At 40.2% G+C, this 21,354-nt stretch overlaps 1 protein-coding gene across 1 annotated transcript in view; it reads left to right on the forward strand.

Annotated features, from left to right (window-relative positions):
* Nucleotides 1–21,354, forward strand: part of LOC137634472 (dynactin subunit 4-like) — a 54,946-nt gene that overhangs the window by 25,073 nt on the left and 8,519 nt on the right. The window contains exons 2-7 of the mRNA XM_068366892.1: nucleotides 7,930–8,000; nucleotides 9,170–9,348; nucleotides 12,284–12,507; nucleotides 12,824–12,926; nucleotides 14,051–14,234; nucleotides 17,824–17,981. Of these exons, the coding sequence (XP_068222993.1) occupies nucleotides 7,930–8,000; nucleotides 9,170–9,348; nucleotides 12,284–12,507; nucleotides 12,824–12,926; nucleotides 14,051–14,234; nucleotides 17,824–17,981 (919 nt within the window). The remainder of the gene's footprint in view (nucleotides 1–7,929; nucleotides 8,001–9,169; nucleotides 9,349–12,283; nucleotides 12,508–12,823; nucleotides 12,927–14,050; nucleotides 14,235–17,823; nucleotides 17,982–21,354) is intronic.

A 21,354-nucleotide genomic window follows, 5' to 3' on the forward strand; every position in this document is an offset into this window, starting at 1 on the left:
CAACATGTTGGAAGCTGCTCCGTTCTCCTTTCTGTCTTGGGCTGCTGTGGTATCATGTCAAGGAATGAATGCCCAGGCTGTAGAAGTCGTGTCACCACTGTTGGGTCTTGACAGATCTCATGTCGACACTTCATATTGTGGCTGTGCCTCCCCTTACAGCAAGTAGACAGAGTCCTTCGCTGCATTTGTATGAATGTAGTAGTGGTCAGGAACGTGCGCATGGAGTGCTAGTTTACACATACACACGAACACAAGCACAGTCTGCGTTTGCGTATGTGCGAACGTGGTTTCCGTTCTTATTTCACTCTTTGAAAATGTACCTTAAAGAATGCTGACTTTAATTGTCTCTGGGGAATTGCTATCTTAGACTGTAGAATTCTACAGATGTTTACTTTAGTTCTAATGGTGGTATCACCTTGTCTCCATTCGCATGGATACGTATGGGGAGGCATCCCTTTAACTGGGAAGGCCCAGTGTATACTGAGGGGAAGGAATCAATTTCCTAAAACACAGAATTTGGTTTTCTTGCTGAATAGCTTTGGGCTTATGCATATATAAAGTCTTTTATCGTATATCACAATACACACAAGTAAAAATTGATGTATTTACTAAAACAATGGCATCATAATGAAGGTGACAGTATACAAATAAAAAAAAGGTGAAGTTACCGTGTACAAGTGCGTCACGCACTCTCACTGGCCGTTCCCTTTCCTCGCCTTGCTAGAACAAAGGACTATATGTAATCACCATAACAGCAAATGTAGAATAAGTTTGTGTGAAATGAATAATATAGTTATACGGAAGAAAGGGAACTAGAATAAAGAGTTAAAAGCTAGCAAGAGAAAATATGCTTACTATGGAAGCGCTCATCCCGGGCCCATTAACCTTTAGCCTTAACACATGTCAAACACCACCATAGGAAAAGAATCAAGCCATTGATGTGCGGAGCATAAACACATCTCCATCGTGAATGTGTAACGTAGTTGTGTACGAGAATTTGCTGGGAATACACACCGTAGAGCAATCTCCAAAACTACCACAATACCACATCGTGTATGTATAATGTTGTACACAGTTATGTAATAGGTTAATGTATTAACAACTGTAAGTTAGAGGAGGCTATAACGATCAACATACAAATCATTGTGTTATTCATTGTCTGACACATGGATTTTAGATCAATAACATGTCAATTTGTAATGATACTAACTCGCATATTGTCTGTCACCATATTTGATCACAACAAATAAATAGTGAATTTAACACTGCGGTATCAATTACTCCACCAATAGTCGCTAGAGAAAGAGGCGATTAAAATCAAATACGATGCGGTATTGTGGTAGTTTTGGAGATTGCTGTACGGTGTGTATTCTCTGCAAATTCTCGTTTACAACTACGTTATACATTCACGATGGAGATGTGTTTATGCTCCGCACATCAATGACTCGATTCTTTTCCTATGGTGGTGTTCGACATGTGTTAAGGCTAAAGGGTAATGCGCCCGGGATGAGCGCTTCCACATTCGCTGTTATGGTGATTACACTATACCCACATATTAGTCACATTGTATAATATACACAGGTAATTCAGTACAGGGAAGTCCACAATATCGAGTAATAATGAAGACAGACCCGGCTCTGGTAAAATGTATATAAAACAATCGAGTATAAATCTCCCTACTTCAGAAGTCGAGCGAACATTTTCTTCCTCCCCGTAGGAGTACTCCAAGGCCGTTGGTCCCGTCACAACTACTTGTCATAATAGAACAATCCAGTTACTGCCCTTTTTCTAATCAATGTCAGTTATTCATAAAAAGGTTATGTTTTCCTAAACGAAATAGATTTAACTATCAATTTTACAGTAATCAAACTCGGGGGAAAGTCTCGAATATTATATGTATACCTGTCTCCAGTAGATCCATTTCAGTTTTGATCATGCACTTAACGCTTGCTACAGTGTTGAGGAATTAACGTAATGTTTTAAAAGGAAGTTGGCAGCTCTTGACATGACATCAGGAAAAAGATATGTAAATAAGAGAGAAATAAATAATTGACATTTTTCACATGTCTTGATCTGAGGATTGTCATGAATTCGAAGTCTGCTTTCAAGGAAAGGATAGGAATGAATATGTGGATGTGCTTATAGAAACAGCAGCAGCTTACCTTGTGAGTTCAGGAAGGAAGCAAAATCTTTCCCAAGTGTTCAGGAACAACTTGCCTGGTGGTGGGAAGTTATCCTGGGTATTTGTCATCTCTCACGAAGCTAAGCTCTCACACTGGCCTTCTCTTCTGTGAAAGTTGAGCCCTCATTCTATCTCTGACCCTGGACTGGAATTTGAATGGGTTGGGGGATGCCCGACAGAAAACAGGCGATAGAAGTTCTTGTCAACGCCTCCCTTGCGGAGATGCTTATGTTCTCGGACGCATCGCAGGTGTTGGAAGCCACACCTAGAAGACCTAGTTGATTCCAGAGTGTGGACAGAGGCTAAAAACCGTCATTGGGCCACTTGACGAGGCAAATTCATTCCTGGACGTCTCTCTGAGCTATAGAGTTGTCAGCCCGATGCATTCCAGTTAAGCGGAATTTTCATGCCAATCAACTCTTGTGCGTGGAGCACCTTTTCAGAAGGTAGTGAAGGTTTGTGGATTGTCTCGTATTCCTTTGTCGTGAGAATTGTCTCTTGTTCTCTGTCATGACAGTTTATTATTTCACTCAGGACTCTGTAGTAAAGCATTAACCTTGCCAAGGCTCCATTTGAAAAGCCACAAAGCGAGTTGGACGGAGGTCTCAATCTCGTGACTTTTTAAGACAGCCTTGGCATCTGCAAAGCAAGCAAGTATGACCCATTCCGAAGGTTGGAAATCTTTGACTTTTTTCTTTACTTCAGACTTTGTTGTCAAGACTAAGAACCTAGTGGTTCAAATCGCTTTTGCTTTCTCTCCTTCTGGAAACCCTTGATGTTGTTAAAAGCGAGATGGTGTTTTGTCCTTTGTTATCGCTTTGCCATCTGAAGAGGACTTGTCACTTTTGAATGACATCTTCTGTTAGTGTGGGCAGGACCAGTAAGAAAGTGAAAGGAGTAATATCTCCTCTTGCTTCTTGGAATAAAAACTGGCTCCTTGCGCAATAGCTTACAAGGTCCGGATCATATTACCTCCCTTAGTTATGTCACATATGTTGAACGCTTTATCTGTGAAGCATCAGCCAACCTACTCATCTTTTTACCCAAGGAATGCCACCCACAAGATTGGAGACAGTCTCCTTAGGACCTATGGTGGTTGCTCAACAAGCTGTGTATTGCCGCCAGCTTCCTTTAGTGGCAGATTGTACTATATCTCGTCCAATGTAGGCAATTTGTATTAGTGTGAATGATAAGACAAATATTGTCTAACATCTTTTTTCCAACGTCTTTAATGTGTGTACTTGCACATCTGATGTTTGAAACTTCTGAACCTTTGAGTTCTGGTCTTGTGTATTTGTCACAACTCCGCCAATCTCTTGTGACAAGGGAGAGAGCGTGTAATTTCTTTTGCATTAGGATAGAATTGGCAGCTTTATCTTCTCGTCATTAAATGTCTACGTTTTTTAAAAGTTCTGGCATAAGATCCTTTTAATTACATGGGCAATTCCTGTCATGTCAGTTTGTATTTACTCTGTATTTATATTTTGTTAATTTATATCTTTATATCTTGATTACTTATGGGTTCAGACGATAACATTCGACGTAGGGGTAAAGCCCTATCAAAACTTGCCAAGAAGCAAGTCTCCTGTTTAGCATCCAAACGAATGACGAGTGTTTAGTCATCTGTATTTTTCTTTGCTTGAAAACTTTAATCTTTCTTGATGTGAGTCTTACCTTAATGTAAGAATGAGGCAGTTTGCAACTTTTAAGGATGCTTCTGTTGCTGTTGGTACTGTACCATGTATATCTCTAGCCCTTCAACTAGCAGCCTTAAATCTTAAGATATTGGTAATCTTCAGAGGTGCGTTTCTAAGCGAAATAGTCTTCCAAAGGAGTTTCTTATGGAAATAAATGGTGGATACTTCTAAAATATCGACAGTGTTTTGGAGACAATAGTAAACAAGATAATTTACAAGAGTCCTACACTTGGAAAGTATTGGGAGCTAGAAATGCACGTCAGATGTTTCCCTAACTTGCTTGACGACAAACTTACTTTGGTCGATGACAAAATTACTTAGTTCGTTGAAAAACTTACTTTGCTCATTACCAACCTTACTTTGTCTTTGTTTTCAAATTTACTTTGTCTGTTGGCAAACTTTCTTGGTATATAAGCAAACTTATTTTGTTGACAAACTTACTTTGTGTGTTACCAAACTTACTTTTTCTGTTGACAAACTTACTTTGTCCATTGACAAACTTACTTTGTTGACAAATTTAATTTGTTTACAAACTTACTTTGACTTTTGACGAACTTACTTCATCTGTTTACAAACTTACTTTGACTTTTGACGAACTTACTTTGACTTTTGACGAACTTACTTCATCTGTTGACAAACTTACTTTGACTGTTGACGAAATTACTTTGTTAATTGACAAATTTACATTGTTGACAAACTTACATTTTATGCTGACAAACTTACTTTGTCTGTTGACAAATTTATTTTGTCTGTTGACAAATTTACTTTGACAGTTGACAAACTTTTTGTATATTAGCATACTTACTTGTGAGTTGACAAACTTACTTTGACTGTTGACAAATTTACTTTAGTGTGTTGACAAAGATGCTTTGTCTGTTGACAAAATTACTTTGTTGACAAACTTACATTGTTAACAAACTTACTTTGTCTGTTGATAAAATTACTTTGTCTGTTAACAAACTTGCTTTGTTGACAAACTTACTTTGTCTGTTGACAAACTTACTTTGTCTGTTAACAAACTTACTTAGTCTGTTGACAAACTTACTTTGTCAATTGACAAATTTACTTTGTCTGTTGACAAATTTACTTTGTCTGTTGACAAATTTACTTTGTCTGTTGACAAATTTACTTTGTTGACAAATTTACTTTGTCTGTTGACAGACTTACTTTGTCTGTTGACAAACTTACTTTGATTGTAGACAAACTTACTTTGATTGTAGACAAACTTACTTTGTCAGTTGACAAACTTACTTTGTCAGTTGGCAAACTTACTTTGTCAGTTGACAAACTTACTTTGTCAGTTGAAAAACTTTCTTTGTCAGTTGAAAAACTTTCTTTGTCAGTTGACAAACAAACTTTGTCAGTTGACAAACTTACTTTGTCAGTTGACAAACTTACTTTGTCACTTGACAAACTTACTTTGTCAGTTGATAAACTTACTTTGTCAGCTGACAAACTTACTTTGTCTGTTGACAAACTTACTTTGACTGTTGACAAACTTACTTTGACTGTTGACAAACTTACTTTGACTGTTGACAAACGTACTTTGTCAGTTGACAAACGTACTTTGTCAGTTGACAAACTTACTTTGTCAGTTGACAAACATACTTTGTCAGTTGACAAACTTACTTTGACTGTTGATAAACTAACTTTGACTGTTGACAAACTTTCATTGTCAGTTGACAAACTAACTTTGACTGTTGACAAACTTTCATTGTCAGTTGACAAACTAACTTTGACTGTTGACAAACTTTCATTGTCAGTTGACAAACTTACTTTGTCAGTTGACAAACTTTCATTGTCAGTTGACAAACTTACTTTGTCAGTTGACAAACTTACTTTGACTGTTGACAAACTTACTTTGTCTGTTGACAAACTTAATTTGACCATTGACAAACTAATTTGTCAGTTGACAAACTTACTTTGTCAGTTGACAAACTTACTTTGTCAGTTGACAAACTTACTTTGATTGTAGACAAACTTACTTTGTCAGTTGACAAACGTACTTTGTCAGTTGACAAACATAATTTATCAGTTGACAAACATAATTTATCAGTTGACAAACTTACTTTGTCAGTTGATAAATGTAATTTGTCTGTTGACAAACTTACTTTGACTGTTGATAAATGTAATTGTCTGTTGACAAACTTACTTTGACTGTTGACAAACTTTCATTGTATATTAGCAAACTTACTTTTTTATTTGAGTTGACAAACTTACTTTGTCTGTTGAGAAACTTATTTTGGCTGTTGACAAACTTACTTTGTCTGTTGACAAACTTGCTCTGTTTATTAACAAACTTACTTTGCTCGTCAACAAACTTATTTTGTTTGCTGACAAACTTACTTTTATTCTGACAAACTCAATTTGCTCGCCATCAAACTTAATTTCCTTGTCAGCACACTTAGTTTTGCTCTTTGACAAACTACTTTACTTTTAGACAAATTTCATCTGTCTGTCGACAAACTTAGCTTATTGGGAAACTTACTTTTTTGACAAACTTACTTTGTTGGTTGACAACCTTTGAGTTGACAAACTAACTCTGTTAGTTGGGAAACTTGCTTTGTTAGTTGACATATTTACCTTGTCTGTTGATAAACTTCGTTAGTTGAGGAACTTACTTTGTATATTGACAAACTGTACTTTCTTCATTGACAAACTTACTTTGTATGTTGACAAACTTCATTGTTTTTTGGTGGACGAATAGGCGAGTTTTATGGAATACCTATAGTCGGAAAAAGCTTTTCATACACATTTCTTGACACTTGGCAAATCATAATTGTCACATCTCCCTATCATGGCCTCCCTGGCTAGACTGTATCCTATAGTAATTTTTTTTAGAGAGGCAGATTTGCACCGACTTGCAACGGCACCCTTTTAGCTCGGAAAAGTTTCCTGATCGCTAATTGGTTGGACAAGGCGATTCTAACCAATCAGCGATCAGGAAACTTTTCCGAGCTAAAAGGGCACCGGTGCGAGTCGGTGCAAATGCGCCTCATTAAAAGAAATTGACTATAGGTTATCCAATATTACCTGTTGTAATTTTCACCCCTTAACAGGTTTTCAAAAACAGAAAAGCAAATTCAAATGTAGATGTAGGAATCATTTACTTTTAGGTAGTACCTCAGTCTGGTAATTTTTTAGGGATATTTTATGCCCTTTTCTTCTGCCTAAATCTAAATTCCTTTTTTTCTCCCTCCTGTGATCTTCGTCTTCCACGGGACTTTCTGCTATTAAACTTTCTCTCCGCAATTTTTCACGTTCGTGGACCCGGGAAGGAGGGACCTTTCCTTGTCACTTCTCGCAGTTACATGTTCAGGGCGGGATCTATTCAAGAGTAACTGATCAATCCCCGCATTGTTTTCTATTGCTTTAACGTAAATACCCCAGTCTGTTTCATGTTTCTTTCTTGTATAAGTTTTGACTTTATCATTTTACACCTTCAGTGTAGGTCGATCTGAGACCAAACTCCTAACCTGAAATGCCCATAAACTAAAACAATTTTTCACGTGAGATATAAAGGAAATTCAATGTTTTCCAAACGTCTATAAATACACATATAGTACATAAGTTTTTAAAGGTTTGCAATGGTATTTATTGTGAAAATTATAACCACGGACGTCATAATGCAGTGCGGATATTTTTGCTCGCAGACAAATTCTAACGTGCGCTTGTATCCTATTATGACAGATGAAAAGCAAGATGCTACAAGCCATAGGGCTACAACAAGGAAAATATCCCAGTGAGGAAAGGAAATAAATATACTATATATGAGAAGTAATGAATAAAACATTTGAAATAACTTAAGATCAGTAAAATCATTCAAATATATCTGTCATTTGTAATCTTAGAATCCAAACAGTTGAAGTTCCACTGATTCAACTACAATATCAGGAAAATCATTCCGCAATCTGGTCACAGCTGGAATAAAATTCCTAGATTGACGTTATACAACATACAAGAACTTCTGATATTCCGAGTTTGTTTCTTAAGTGAGTTAGAACTTAACACACTAATTTTCACCGCACTAAGCCCCTTGTTTCGTTGCAGGTGGACACGCTCTTCTGTCCAAATTGCTTGGAGAACATGCCGTCGACTGAGGCACGGCTCAAGAAGAACCGGTAAGAGAGAGTTTAGTAAAAATATTTAGTTGAACAGGTACTTAATACAGTAATCTCTCCTGCATGATAGTTATTGTCTGGCTGTACTGTATATATATAGATAGGTATACACTAATTTTTTTTTGGGTCATGCTCGGCTCTCCCCGTCCCTCTGATAGGAGGGCAGGGAGTACAGTAGTTATATCCTGGTGAGAGGAATTGTGTGTGTGTATCAATCTAAATGTGTTTAGTCGTCATTTTTGAGAGATGACATACACAAGTTTTGACATATTTCTGTAAGGAGAGTAATGTTCTGCCATTTAATCTATTGCTATGTATGAATGTAAGTACTCTACAGAATTTGGTCTGTATAAAGCACAAAAATTTATTTAAAAAACTGAATAAGGACCATTATAAAAAGGTGTGGAAGCAGGGCACAGTATTGCTGGGAGAATCTGTTTTACTTTTAACCTTTAAAAGGAAAAAGAAGAACTTTTATGAAGGAATCGTTGTCAATCTTTTGGAGGATTAGTTATCTATAGAGTTGACCATATTATTACCCATTTCAAAGTGCTGAGGTAGACGAGAGGAGAAAGGAACGATTCTATGGACATTTGAAAATAATTAAAGAATACAGGGAAGTGTGCAATTAAATATTACAGGAGAGAGAGAATTTGACAGGGTATTGCATTACATTATATTTCTAAATCATTAAGTCTTTGGACTTTTTTTATTATAAATTATGTTATGTATAGATTTAAAGTGACGTGTTCTCGTCATATTTCTGAATTGCTATAACTATCTTATTTCAGTTGTTTTTGAATAGATTGTATATATATATGATATTTTCAATTTTAATTGTTAATTTTTGTTTATTGATCTGCACATTGAAATAAACTAGACAGAAAGAGAGAGAGAGAGAGAGAGAGAGAGAGAGTGTGTGTGTACAGTATGTAAGTAATGTACAGAGAAGGTTTGTCAACTAGTGCCTTCAGTGCTCCTCAGGCTGCACATTGTATGCATCATTCAAGGTTCGTCTGCAACTTACTTCCTTCTTCAGATTTCTACTCTCCATTTCTACCACTTTTTAGCCTTTTTCTGCATCTTTATTCCTTTTTTATCCTTCCACTTGACCCCTCTTTCACATGAAGCAAATTAATCGACGGAAAATTTACTCTCGCTTCCGACAGATGCGCCAACTGCTTCGACTGCCCGAGCTGCGGCCACACGCTGTCCACTCGGGCGACGAGTATCCAGGCCCCTAATCCGGACGACTCGAGCAAGACCGTCTCCAGGAAGGTCTATTACTTGGCCTGCACCAGCTGCCGGTGGACGTCCCGAGACGTCAACCTCAGCGACCAAACCGTCGGTAGGTTCTTTGTCTTTACGAATTTTTACGATCGGCTTTGGTCATCGTTAGTGCGAGCCAACTGCCTACTATTTGGGTAAGCCCTGTAACCATAAAAAGGAAATTTGTCCATTGTAGAAGGAGAGAATTATTAATTATATATATAAAGAATAAAAAAAAAAAGAATGAGATGAAAATCATACCTAGTTGATACCAGTGGGTGCTAGTAGAAATTAGGTATTTCTTAATGGAAAGTCCACAACTTGCGAACTTTGTAGGTTCTGGGAAGCTTTTTGTCATTCAAATTCTGTTTGATATCTACTGTCAAGTGACATTAGATATCAAACATATTTTAGTTGATTGTCCTGTTTTCAATCTTCAGAGAACTCAGTTTCTCCAGGACAAACTTTTAGGAGATATGATGGGGGAATATTTAGATAATTTTATTAAATTTTTCTAATCGTTTTAAACCCTTTTTATTTTGCATTCATATATTATTGTATGGAAGTTGTGCGGTTGATTTTAGAAGTTAAAATGATACCAAATGTAAGAGTACATGTAGGGTTGATTCATTGGCATTACACAGCCCTGAATGGTCTTTGATGCCCCAGTGCTTGGCTTAAGATATAAAGGTGTCCTCCGTGAGATAGATCGACGGAGGTATCCTTTCCCCTTCTGGGGTCTCGATGGGGAGACCTGTCGAGGCTGCCCGGCCTAGACGACGGCCCCCTGCGCTGGGCGGGATAAACGTCTCCAGGACGGGTCTTAGGCCTGCAAGATGTAGCCCTTCGCTCATCTGGTGACTCCCTGACGCGGCACGTGGAGGTCCTTCTAGGGGGACTGTCTCCTGCCCGCTCATGTGTCGAACCAATAGGTTTGGAACAGACTTTAAAGTTGTTCTCTGGGACAAACACCCACGTCCCTTTCGGAGAGACTGGTCTCCTGCTTTTGGGTGTAGGGGAACGGGGCCTCATCCTGTCCCGAGATCCTGTGGGAGACCGCGAAGGGGAGTTCCTCCGCACAGACCGAGCTCGTTTCCGCGTCCCTACTGGGGGGGTTGTTCTCCTGCTTTTGGGTGTAGGGGAACGGGAACTCATCCTGTCCCGAGATCCTGTGGGAGACCGCGAAGGGGAGTTCCTCCGCACAGACCGACCTCGTTTCCACGTCCCTACTGGGGGAGTTGTTCTCCTGCTTTTGGGAGGAGGGGAACTGGGACTCACCCTGTCCCGAGATCTTGTGGGAGACCGCAAAGGGGAGTTCCTCCGCACCGACCGATCTCGTTTCCTCCTCTGTCGTCTCCTCCGTTCACTGCTTGACGAATCCGAAGAGTCACGTCCTGACGAGAAAGACTGACCTCCGTATCGTGACCTAGCACGTGACTGCGTTTTCTTGGGGCTACGCCGTACCCCTGACGGAGAAGGAATGGGGAGACTCTCCTGTAGCGAAGTCTTCGGCGGCAACCATCCCGACGGGCCCTCCAAACCGGGGAAGGCCCCGCCAAGGCCTTCCTCCATGTCCAGTGGGGACCTCATCGGAGTCCTCGGCACGTCCCAAGCCAATGGATCTTCTTGCGGGGACTCCTCTCTTCCGACGCCACCACTCGTCGCTGATGACCCTGGAACTTCCACCCAGGAACCTGACGAAGAAAAAGGGACACTATTAGACCACATGGGGTCCCTCGACGAGACGTGGCCCTTATGAGAGAGAGCCACGTCCCCCGGACCCCCACTACACTCACTTACGGTCGCCTGACTTGCCTTGGCCAACGAAGGACCGCCCACAAATTCCCTCTCTTGGGAAAGAGGAGCCAACTGCATGTTCTCCTTGGACTTACCTCGCCCCTTACTTTGGGTAGGGGAAGGCGGATGTACCCTACCTGACCCTTCTCCTGCTGAAGTCGCAGGGGAAGAAACGCTAGTCTTCCTAGGGGACTTCTTCGATGCCTTCTTCTTTTTGGTACGGAATTTTATCCACTGGACCTCGGGCCAATCGGCACATTCGGAACACTTATCCGACGGCGAACAAGCTCTACCCCTACACGAGGTACACAACGTATGCGGGTCAACCTCGGGCTTAGACAGAAAAGCCCCGCATGATCTACCGGCCCTAGGCCCAGGACAACGGCGAACGTGTTCCATAACGCAACACAAAGGGCCGTAGACACAAGCAAGCCACAAAGGAAAAGCACTAAAACACTAGGAAAGCACAAGGGAGCGAAATCAAAAGCACGTAGTGAAAGCACTAAACACACACTAAGAGATCTCGATCACGTGGGAAGCACGTGGAACCAAACACAAAGGGAATCGCACGGAGTATGAGGAGCTTCGTGAAGCACGTGTGTTCACGAACCGACCAGAAAACTTACTGGGGAGAGCTTCTCAAAGACGGGCGACCTGCCTGGGCAATGCCCCCAGGTCATGTTATTTCCCGTTATTCAGGACAGTATAGAACATGGAAGTAGGGGGAAACTACGTAAAAATCTGGTCGTCGGAGAGGAGTTACCAGTAATCTCCTATAAAGTGTTTCAAGGTAAGTATTGTTAGGAAAAATACAAATTACTTAAAATTTGTGATTTCAATTCAAGGCTTCACCTAACACATGCCTATGATTTTCAGCTGCAAGATTCAACAAAGAGTCCAGTTTCATATTGCAAATGTCATCTTATTTATATAGTTTAGTTTTATTACAATATTTCATGAATATTTTATACAATATTGAAGGTTTATGATTTCAGTTGTATTTGTAAGTTTATGACCTTCTTACAGCACTGTATAGGATACAGTTAGTTTATGATAGTTAATTCCTAGCAGTTAGTACTTTCGTGATGTTAGAAGCTCCTTCCTAGTAGGTGTCAATAGTTAACTATTACTAATGACAAGCATGTGTAGCTATTTAAACTGATTATAGACACAATTTTCCTCCGCATTTTTAACATCGTCGTCACCATATCTTGCAGCGACTGGTGGCTGGGCCGAGCAGGATAACGTCCACTACAAATACCTGCAGAGCCTGCTCGAGCACTACCGCTCGGTCGCCCAGCGCGAGAAAGTGGAGAGAGAGCGGAAGAGGTCCTCCTTCCGGAAGTCTTCGTACTTGAGCCTCTCCGAGAAGTTCAGCCTCTCCTCCACGTCCATGATCGGGCGGAAGTCTCTCTCGTCCTTTTCTTCACTGACGTCCAAGGTGGGTCTCTCTCTCTCTCTCTCGTGTCATAGAATGGCTATTTTAAAGCGAATCTTATTCAACTAAAGAAGTGCAATTATCAATCTAGTATCAACTTAGGCTCATATACACTACATGTCACTGACAGATATTATCAAACTGTCTCTTCAAGTTAGCAAACTTGTTTACTTATCACTCAAGTCTCTTAAATTACAGAAGTGTAAAGTAGTTTATTTTGTCTAGATACATATTTTGAATGTTCAAGTGTAGATTTTAACATAAGGTTTTTATTGTGGAACACCAAAAACATCCATTAAATTTCTCTTTGTTTTTCTAGGGGGATCCTGGTCTGACCTCTGAGCTAGCCCCCTGCGTCGCCGAAGAAGAGGTGTACGGACTTCCTGACAACATATTCACGGAGGAAGTCGACCTCTCGAAAGGTCAGTCGAAGAAGAGGCATGTGTTTGCCTCGATGTCCTGGGTTCTCACATTATCCTTTGCCCTAAACTCTACTATTAATAGTTACAGGGATGCGACCTAATATAGCCGTGCATATAGGGCTCGGTGTGAGTTCCACCATGTAACCTTTAGTCAGTTGAAGATTTTAATGTCTTTTTGGCAGTTAGATTTTATTATTTTCAACAATTATTGTTTTTATTATTATTATCTTAAAATATTTTCTTTTAATTGTTCATTACTACTTTTGTAGTTTATTTAATTATTTCTTTTCCTCACGGGGCTACTTTTCCTTATTAAGAGCCTCTGGGCTATAGCCTCCTGCTTTTCCAACTAGGGTTGTAGTTTAGCTAGTAATAATAATAATGATATCAGCCAAGCTACAACCCTAGTTGAAAAAGCCAACGGCTTTAAGAGCAAGGGAAATCAGCGCAGTGTAGACAAGAGTTGGAAGTCAGGAATAAACAAAATATGTTCTCGCGCACATAGAAAACCTCATCTTTAATAGTATGATTCGATCATAGCTGGAATTTCTGTTAAGATTATAAAGAGGTGTGTTTTTGCGATGGAGAAAACCCCGATTGTACGTGGTGTCCTGCCCTGGGGTTGCCGGACGGAAATATGGCAAAGAGCCATAGGATTCACTTGCATCTCCATCCCTTGTGCGCCTCTTAACCCTTTTACCCCCAAAGGACGTACTGGTACGTCCTACAAAACTCATCCCTTTACCCCCATGGACGTACTGGTACGTCCTTGCAAAAAACTGCTATTTAAATTTATTTTTGCATATTTTTGATAACTTTGAGAAACTTCAGGCATTTTTCCAAAAGAATGAGACCAACCTGACCTCTCTCTGACGAATTATAAGGCTGTTAGAGCAATTTAAATAATATATATTGCAAAATGTGCTTGAAAAAAAAATGCCTTGGGGTTAAGGGTTGGAAAGTTCCAAATTGCCTGGGGGTAAAAGGGTTAAGTTATATAATACTGTATTGTTTTATTATAGCATTTCATTATCGTATTGTATCTGAAATTTATGGTTTCAGTTCGATTTGTGTATGTGTCTCCAAATGTTTGTAAGTTGTGATTCGTTGAGTCTCGTTTCCAGTAACGACGATGGACCAGCGCATGGCATCTCCCGAGTGGCAGCCGGAGGAGACCGACTCCCTGTATCCGCTCCACAAACACATACTGGTGAAGCGCTCCCTGCGTTGCCGCTACTGCGAGCACAACCTCTCGAAGCCGGAGTATAACCCTTCTTCGATCAAGTTTAAGATCCAGCTCGGTGCCTTGTGAGTAGGTTCTAGCATTCCTTGATACTACTACTATGACTGTAGTGTTATTCCCTAAGGCAGGTCCATTCATAGATTAGTCGCCCTCCATAATTCTCTATGTATGGCCACCTCTTTTAGCTCTCGGTTCTTTCTCACTCCCTCAAGGTCATCTAGCGTTGACTTCTTTTTCCGTCCTCTGGGTCTTTGTTCTTCAAATTTACCTCCTATAATATTCTCTCTTCTCCAACTATTCTTGATACCTCTTCATTTGACATGTGGTCTCTCCAATGTATTTTCAGCATTCTCCTCCATATCCACATTCCACGTTGCCTTTGCCAAATTCAAGGTTTTGCGAAGGACCAGTATTCACCCCAGTTTATTTATTTGTTTGTAACTTTACTCTAAAACTAACATATTGATTTTGACCAAACTTGGTAGTCGTGTTGGCTATGACCCAACAATGAATCTGTAACATTTTGGATGAATTACATCAAAGTACAAGTACGCGGCAGTAATAATTGTAATATATTTTTTTTTTCTTTGTGAACATTGCCAAAAACTTGGTGGACATGTGGGGTATGACCCAAGGACAAATCCATTAGATTTTGAATGAAATACATTGAAGTTCAAATACGGAGTGAAGTTAAGAGAAAAATAAGACTTCTTGTTTATGTCAGTCATTACATGTGAATAGATTCAGTACTGCACTTCGAATAGAAGCTAAGTAATGTAAATATGTGTTTTTTATGTATGAAAGCTGGTTGTAAGGAGTTACTTGTGTATGGTATGTGTATATGGAACCTATAAGTCACTTTATAAGCGGAAATCCTTCTGCTTTGCCTCTGTTATAGCTATGTGTCTTCCATCTTGCTGTCCAAACCCATCTAACTTTTACTTCATAGCATAACTAAAGGGGTTTTCTCACAGTTTAGCTTGGACAGTGAATGACACCAGAGGCCCCAGCCCCTGTCCACACGATCGAGTATGCCCGACGGGCAAACAGTGATACCAGACCACAATAGTTAGTAAGAATGAGGGTTAATGACGTCAGAAGCGGGAAAATCACTGACGGGAATCTGGCATCATATAGTGTTGCCAGATCCCTGCCTTTAGTTTTCCCGCTTCTGACGTCATCACCCCTCATTCTTACTAACTATTGTGGCCTGGTATCACTGTTTGCCCGTCGGCCATGCTCGATCGTGTAGACAGGGCTTTAGAAATCAGCGGTCCAGTCTAATCAAGGCCACGTATTTATGATGATGATTAAGCATGGTTTTAAAGGTTTGAAGGTTGCTTTTGAATGGCAGATGCAAGGGACAGTGACATTGCCCTATCATGCAGGACAGTGCCCTAGAGACTGACCATATACATGATCATCACCCAAGCCCCCTCTCCACCCAAGCTAGGACCAGGGAGGGCCAGGCAATGGCTGCTGATGACTCTGCAGATAGACCCATAGGCTCTCCCAAACCCCCCATCCTTAGCTCACAAGGATGGTGAGGTTGTTGCGATCAAAGGAACTAACAAGGTTGAGTGGGACTCGAAAGTCAGTCTGGCGTTCACCAGTCAGGGACGTTACCTCTTGCTGTATGAGCCGTTGAATGATAGAATAATGTACAATTTATTGTTATCATTATTATTATTATTATTATTATTATTATTACTATTATTATTGTTGTTAATAGCTAAGCCATAACCCTAGTTGGAAAAGCAGGATGCTATAAGCCCAAGGGCTCCAAAAGGTGAAAAATAGCATAGTGAGGAAAGTAAATGCGGAAATAAACCGGATTCCGTCGATTTGAACTGAAATACCTTTTATTACGACGAGGTTAAACTGAACTATCATCATCATCATCATCAGCCGTTACTAGTCCACTGTAGCATAAAGGCCTCAGACATGTCCTTCCACTTGTGTCTGTTTATGGTCTTTCTATTCCAGTCTATTACCGCAAATTTTCTTAGTTCGTCAATCTCAGTTCGTCAATCCATGGTCTTCTTTTCCTTCCTCTGTTTCTATTGCAATCTTTAGGGACACATTCTGTTATTCTTACATACATACATACATATACCAAGGCACTTCCCCCAATTTTGGGGGGTTGCCGACAACAACAAATGAAACAAAAACAAAAAAGGGGACCTCTACTCTCTACGTTCCTCCCAGCCTGACAAGGGACTCGACCAAGTTCAGCTGGTACTGCTAGGGGTGCCACAGCCCACCCTCCCCCGTTATCCACCACAGATGAAGCTTCATAATGCTGAATCCCCTACTGCTGCTACCTCCGCGGTCATCTGAGGCATCGGAGGAAGCAGCAGGGCCTACCGGAACTGCGTCACAATCGCTCGCCATTCATTCCTATTTCTTGCACGCTTTTTTGCCTCTCACATCTATCCTCCTATCACCCAGAGCTTTCTTCACTCCATCCATCCACCCAAACCTTGGCCTTCCTCTTGTACTTCTCCCATCAACTCTTGCATTCATCACCTTCTTTAGCAGACGTTATTCTTAACGTCCATCTGTTGAGTGTCGTTCTCATTATATGTCTTGCCCATGTGCATTTAATTTTTTCTTACATGTTGTTAGAATATCCTCTACTTTAGTTTGCTCTTTTTCTTTCTCGGTGTTATTCCCATCGTTACTCTTTCCATAGCTCTCTTGATTCGTCGTTATCGAGGTTTATTACCATGATTGTATTTCAGGCCATACTTCAATCAATAAGACCTTGCTAAGTGTGGTGAAAGGAGGAGGTGCTGTAAAGTAATGGTTTTTCAATAAAGAAATTCTCTCTCTCTCTCTCTCTCTCTCTCTCTCTCTCTCTCTCTCTCTCTCTCTCTCTCTCTCTCTCTCTCTCTCTCTCTCTCTCTTTAGTGTACCATGATCTTCTTCCACTGTCTTGGGTTAGAGTTTTCTTGCTTGAGGGTACACTATTTTATCTTATTTCTCTTCATCTTTTTGGAAGTTTTTAAAGTTTATATATGAAAGATATTTTTTTGTTGTTTCTGTCCTTGAAATATTTAAGTTATTCATTACTTCTCTTATAGTTTATTTCTTTGTTTCCTATCCTTACTAGGCTATTTTTCCCTGTTGTAGCTTGGACTTTTTGCATCCTGCTGTTCCATCTAGGGTTGTAGCTTAGCTATCAATAATACTACTACTGTTGCCTGCTTTAATTTAACCTAGCTAGATCTATCAAGTTGTGGAATGATCTTCCTAATCGGGTAGTTGAATCAGTAGAACTTCAAAAGTTCAAAGTTGGAGCAAAGGTTTTTATGTTGACCAGGCTGACATGAGTCTTTTTATAGTTTATATAGGACATATCTCTTTTGACGCTGTTACTGTTTTAAGAATGATATATTGTTAATTTATTCTCATCATTTATTTATTTCCTTATTTCTTTTCCTCACTGGGCTATTTTTCCCTGTTGAAGCCCTTGGGCTTATAGTATCTTGCTTTTCCAACTAGGGTTGTAGCTTGGCTAGTAACAATAATAATAATAACAATACTCTGCTTAAAAATTCACAGGGCTACAGACTTATATGCAATTCAGAGGGGTTATAATATTTTATTTTCACCACCACGCATATATTACCCTGACAATTTCCATTTCAGCTATCACGTGCCCGAAGTCCGTATGGTTCGGCAAGTGGAACTGAAGAGCGAGAAGGAGACGAACGTCCAGATTTCGCTGTGCAATCCCACGCCCCATGACATGACGGTCGCCCTCCTGCCCTTCGTTCCGGAGGCCTATCTCGCAGCCCAGCAGAAAGGTGAAATAGCTAAAGGAGAATTGTAAACTAGTATTAAATTAACTAAATAACTTTTTTCTTAACTGTGACCCCATCGGTAACAAAATCCCTGGCCAAGGCACAATGTGTCGACCAACTTATGTTAACGTTTTGTAGCTCAAGTGACCAATGAATATTTATAGAAAGGAACTGGAAATTCCAATAAAAAACCGAATAAACGTTCTATAGATCTATGTGAACGGACGCGAGTCATTGGATTGAGTGTCTCTCGACGTCAATGACCTTCGATGTCAGGATGCCAGAAAACTTCAAATCGATCAGTCATTGGACCAAGAGAGAGAGAGAGAGAGAGAGAGAGTTTAGCTCCTACACGACATACAAACAATCCCCCTTTAGTAGGAGTATGACGTCTGCAAAGCTAAAATGGCCTTCAGGAATTTTAACAAGATATACTAGTTGATTGATAGGCAGAGCAAGCCTCGCTTTGACTAAGGATGTAGCTGCATACAAACATACTCTGCAGTGTTTTTGACTTGTTTTTATTCTCTCTTTTTAGAGTGTGATCTGCAATATCCCCCCCATTATCAGACATGCTGCTTTGTCCTGTTATCTCTTTCGCCCCCAAAGGACGTACCGGTACGTTCTTGCATAAAACTGTTATTTATATGTTTTTGCATGTTTTTGATAACTTTCTGAGAAACTTCAGGCATTTTCCAAAAGAATGACACCAACCTGACCTCTCTATGACAAAAATTAAGGCTGTTAGAGCAATTTAAAAAAAAATAGAGAGCAAAACGTGCTCAAAATTTAACCTTACCTTAGGGGTAAAAGGGTTAAGGAAGGCTGCCATTGTGGCAGGTATGTGAGCAGACCAGAAGTGGACCCCATCATGTGGTTTTTGCAAGGGAGCATAACTGCGAGGAGTATAGGGAGTCGCCGCCTTTGCTGTGGCTGTTTCAATATATTCCGTACAGTAAAAGTGGCTACAGGTCTGTGAACCATTCTCCCTGTGGTCAGAAAAGGGCTGTAAGCGTCATTCTGCTGTTCAAGGAGCGCCTGAAGTGTTTTAGCACCTGCTGAATCATTGGAAATGGTGGGAATACACAAAGAGCCGTCGAAAGACTTTTGTCTTTTCGTTCAGTGATGTGGCAAACTAGTCTGTTTGTGCAGGCCCGCCACTTCTTATTCTCCTGACAAATCAAGGGATGCAGAGACTGTTCGTTTGGTAAAATACTAGTCTTTTTCAATTCCCCGGAAGGAACTGCGGAATCAAAGTGGCTCCTCTTAGGCCCGGCTGTGATAACTCGTCTGCTGCCTGATACAGGGTAGCCAATTTTGTACTCCTCCTTTGGTTCCTGATTTAGGCTAGGGCTGTTATATAGTCCGAGAACACCGACACTGTTGTCCTTACTACTAGATTTTCCTGGTTTTAAGGAGTCTTGGTATTGCAAGTAACTCTAGACAATTGATGTGTGTTTATGTCTCCTGCCGGCCCATTTCCCCAGGAGAAGTAAATGGATGAGAGTTGCTCTCCACACATCCTGTGATGCATCTGTGAACAGTTATAGTTTTAGTATTTCCAACTCTAAAGACTCGCTGCTACTGTGATCGTGTGACCAACTAAATCAGAGAAGTTAATTTACCATTGGTGGCATAGAAACAGTATCTAAATCTGTCGCCTTGTCCCAATGCAACTCGAGATGAAATTGAAAGACCCTTATTTTCAGATGTCCGAGAAGGACGTGGTTCCTAGGAGCTTCCCCAACATTCACAGTGATGTGTCTTGAATCTCCGTAGCAAAAAGGAAGGAAGGACTTGAATCCTCCTCTTCAAAGGAAAAACCTGAAAAGGAACTGATGCGATTATCATTCCCAAATATAATATCTTATGAATGAGATAGGTGGAAATTCTTGACTCTGACTAGACTCACAGCCGACCAAGCAACCTCGGTAACAAATCTCGAATCTTCTTTTGTGAATTGCTTAAAATTAGTCAATCAAAGCACTTGTATTCCCTATAACTTTATCCAATTAGTGAAGGGGGTCATCATTCTGACGAGATACATCTTTCACCTATTGACCAAAGGTATTTCCTTGAACGTAGAAAAATTGGCATGCGAAAATATGCATCCGAGAGGTTTGTCGAAAACATCCAGTCCTGTTTGATTGCTCCCAGAACTGTTGAGTGTGTTTCCATGGAAAACTATGCGAACAGTCTAAACTTGTTGAGTACTGAGATATCTAGATATCTGAGCTTTTGGGGACAAGAAACAACTTGTTTAAGAGCTCTTCAAGTACAACTTGTTTAAGAGCTCTTCAAGTTTCACTGTTTCTAGTTGCAGTATTGGAAAGTTAACCTAGATACGGGACTGGGTTATTCGATGAAAGCAAGCTGGCGATCGGTAGTGTTAGGTAGCCTTCTTTAACCGCAACCGAGACCCATTGGACAGGATGTAGTCTTTCCCAAACGGGGAAGAAGTTTGATGCTTTACCCCCTACAGGACTTTAGTTGAAACTGAGATTTTTATGTTGGCAATCCTCTTGGAATGTTTACCTCGTTGGACCATCTGAGCTTGGAGAAATCTGACCCACAGCTGGAGAGTTGGGTATGACTAGATACCAACTGCAGGACATCATTTTGAGTTCTGTTCGCTTCTTGAGTTACTAGTTCAGTGTTAACTCCATCCAACACAGGTCCCAAAATACGAGTGAAATTGATTTTAATTTTTGTGCCTGTGGAACCGAACCTACCACAGAAGTACATACCTGTTCTCTTTAGGGTCATAACTCTTTGACTGTCCCATCTCATACCGCTTTAATCTAGGTAGATAATCTGAAAATACATTAAAAATACTGACGACTTGCAAATTTCTCTTCTGTGTGATGAAAAAAAAACCCTATTATAGAATCTGAAGGAAAGTAACTCAATTACAGTCTCTATTTGATTAATTACAAATATCATCTCCAGTTAACCAACTTTCATAACCAGAGTAGAGAGAATTTTTTTTTACTAGGCGGAATGATTGGATCAAGGTCGGCTACTAAACCGCCATCCAAGACGGGTTTAGGCAACCGATTTGTCTTGTACAATCTAGGACTGTTGAAGAGGCACTAAATGTGAGCCTGAATCTCCAGTCTTTTTTGAATCTGAGATGACAATTCCTTGAATCTATCCATGATGAAGTTTGAGAGTTGCTGTGTGTAAACTGTCCGTGACATAATTATTATTATTATTATTATTACTAGCCAAGCTACAACCCTAGTTGGAAAAGCAAGATGCTATAAGCCCAAGGGCTCCAATGGGGAAAAATAGCCCAGTGAGGAAAGGAAATAAGGAAATTAATAAATGATGAGAATAAATTAACAATATATCATTCTAAAAAAAGTAACAGCCT

Source organism: Palaemon carinicauda, chromosome 44 (genome assembly GCF_036898095.1).
Source record: "Palaemon carinicauda isolate YSFRI2023 chromosome 44, ASM3689809v2, whole genome shotgun sequence".
NCBI classification, from domain to species: domain Eukaryota; kingdom Metazoa; phylum Arthropoda; class Malacostraca; order Decapoda; family Palaemonidae; genus Palaemon; species Palaemon carinicauda.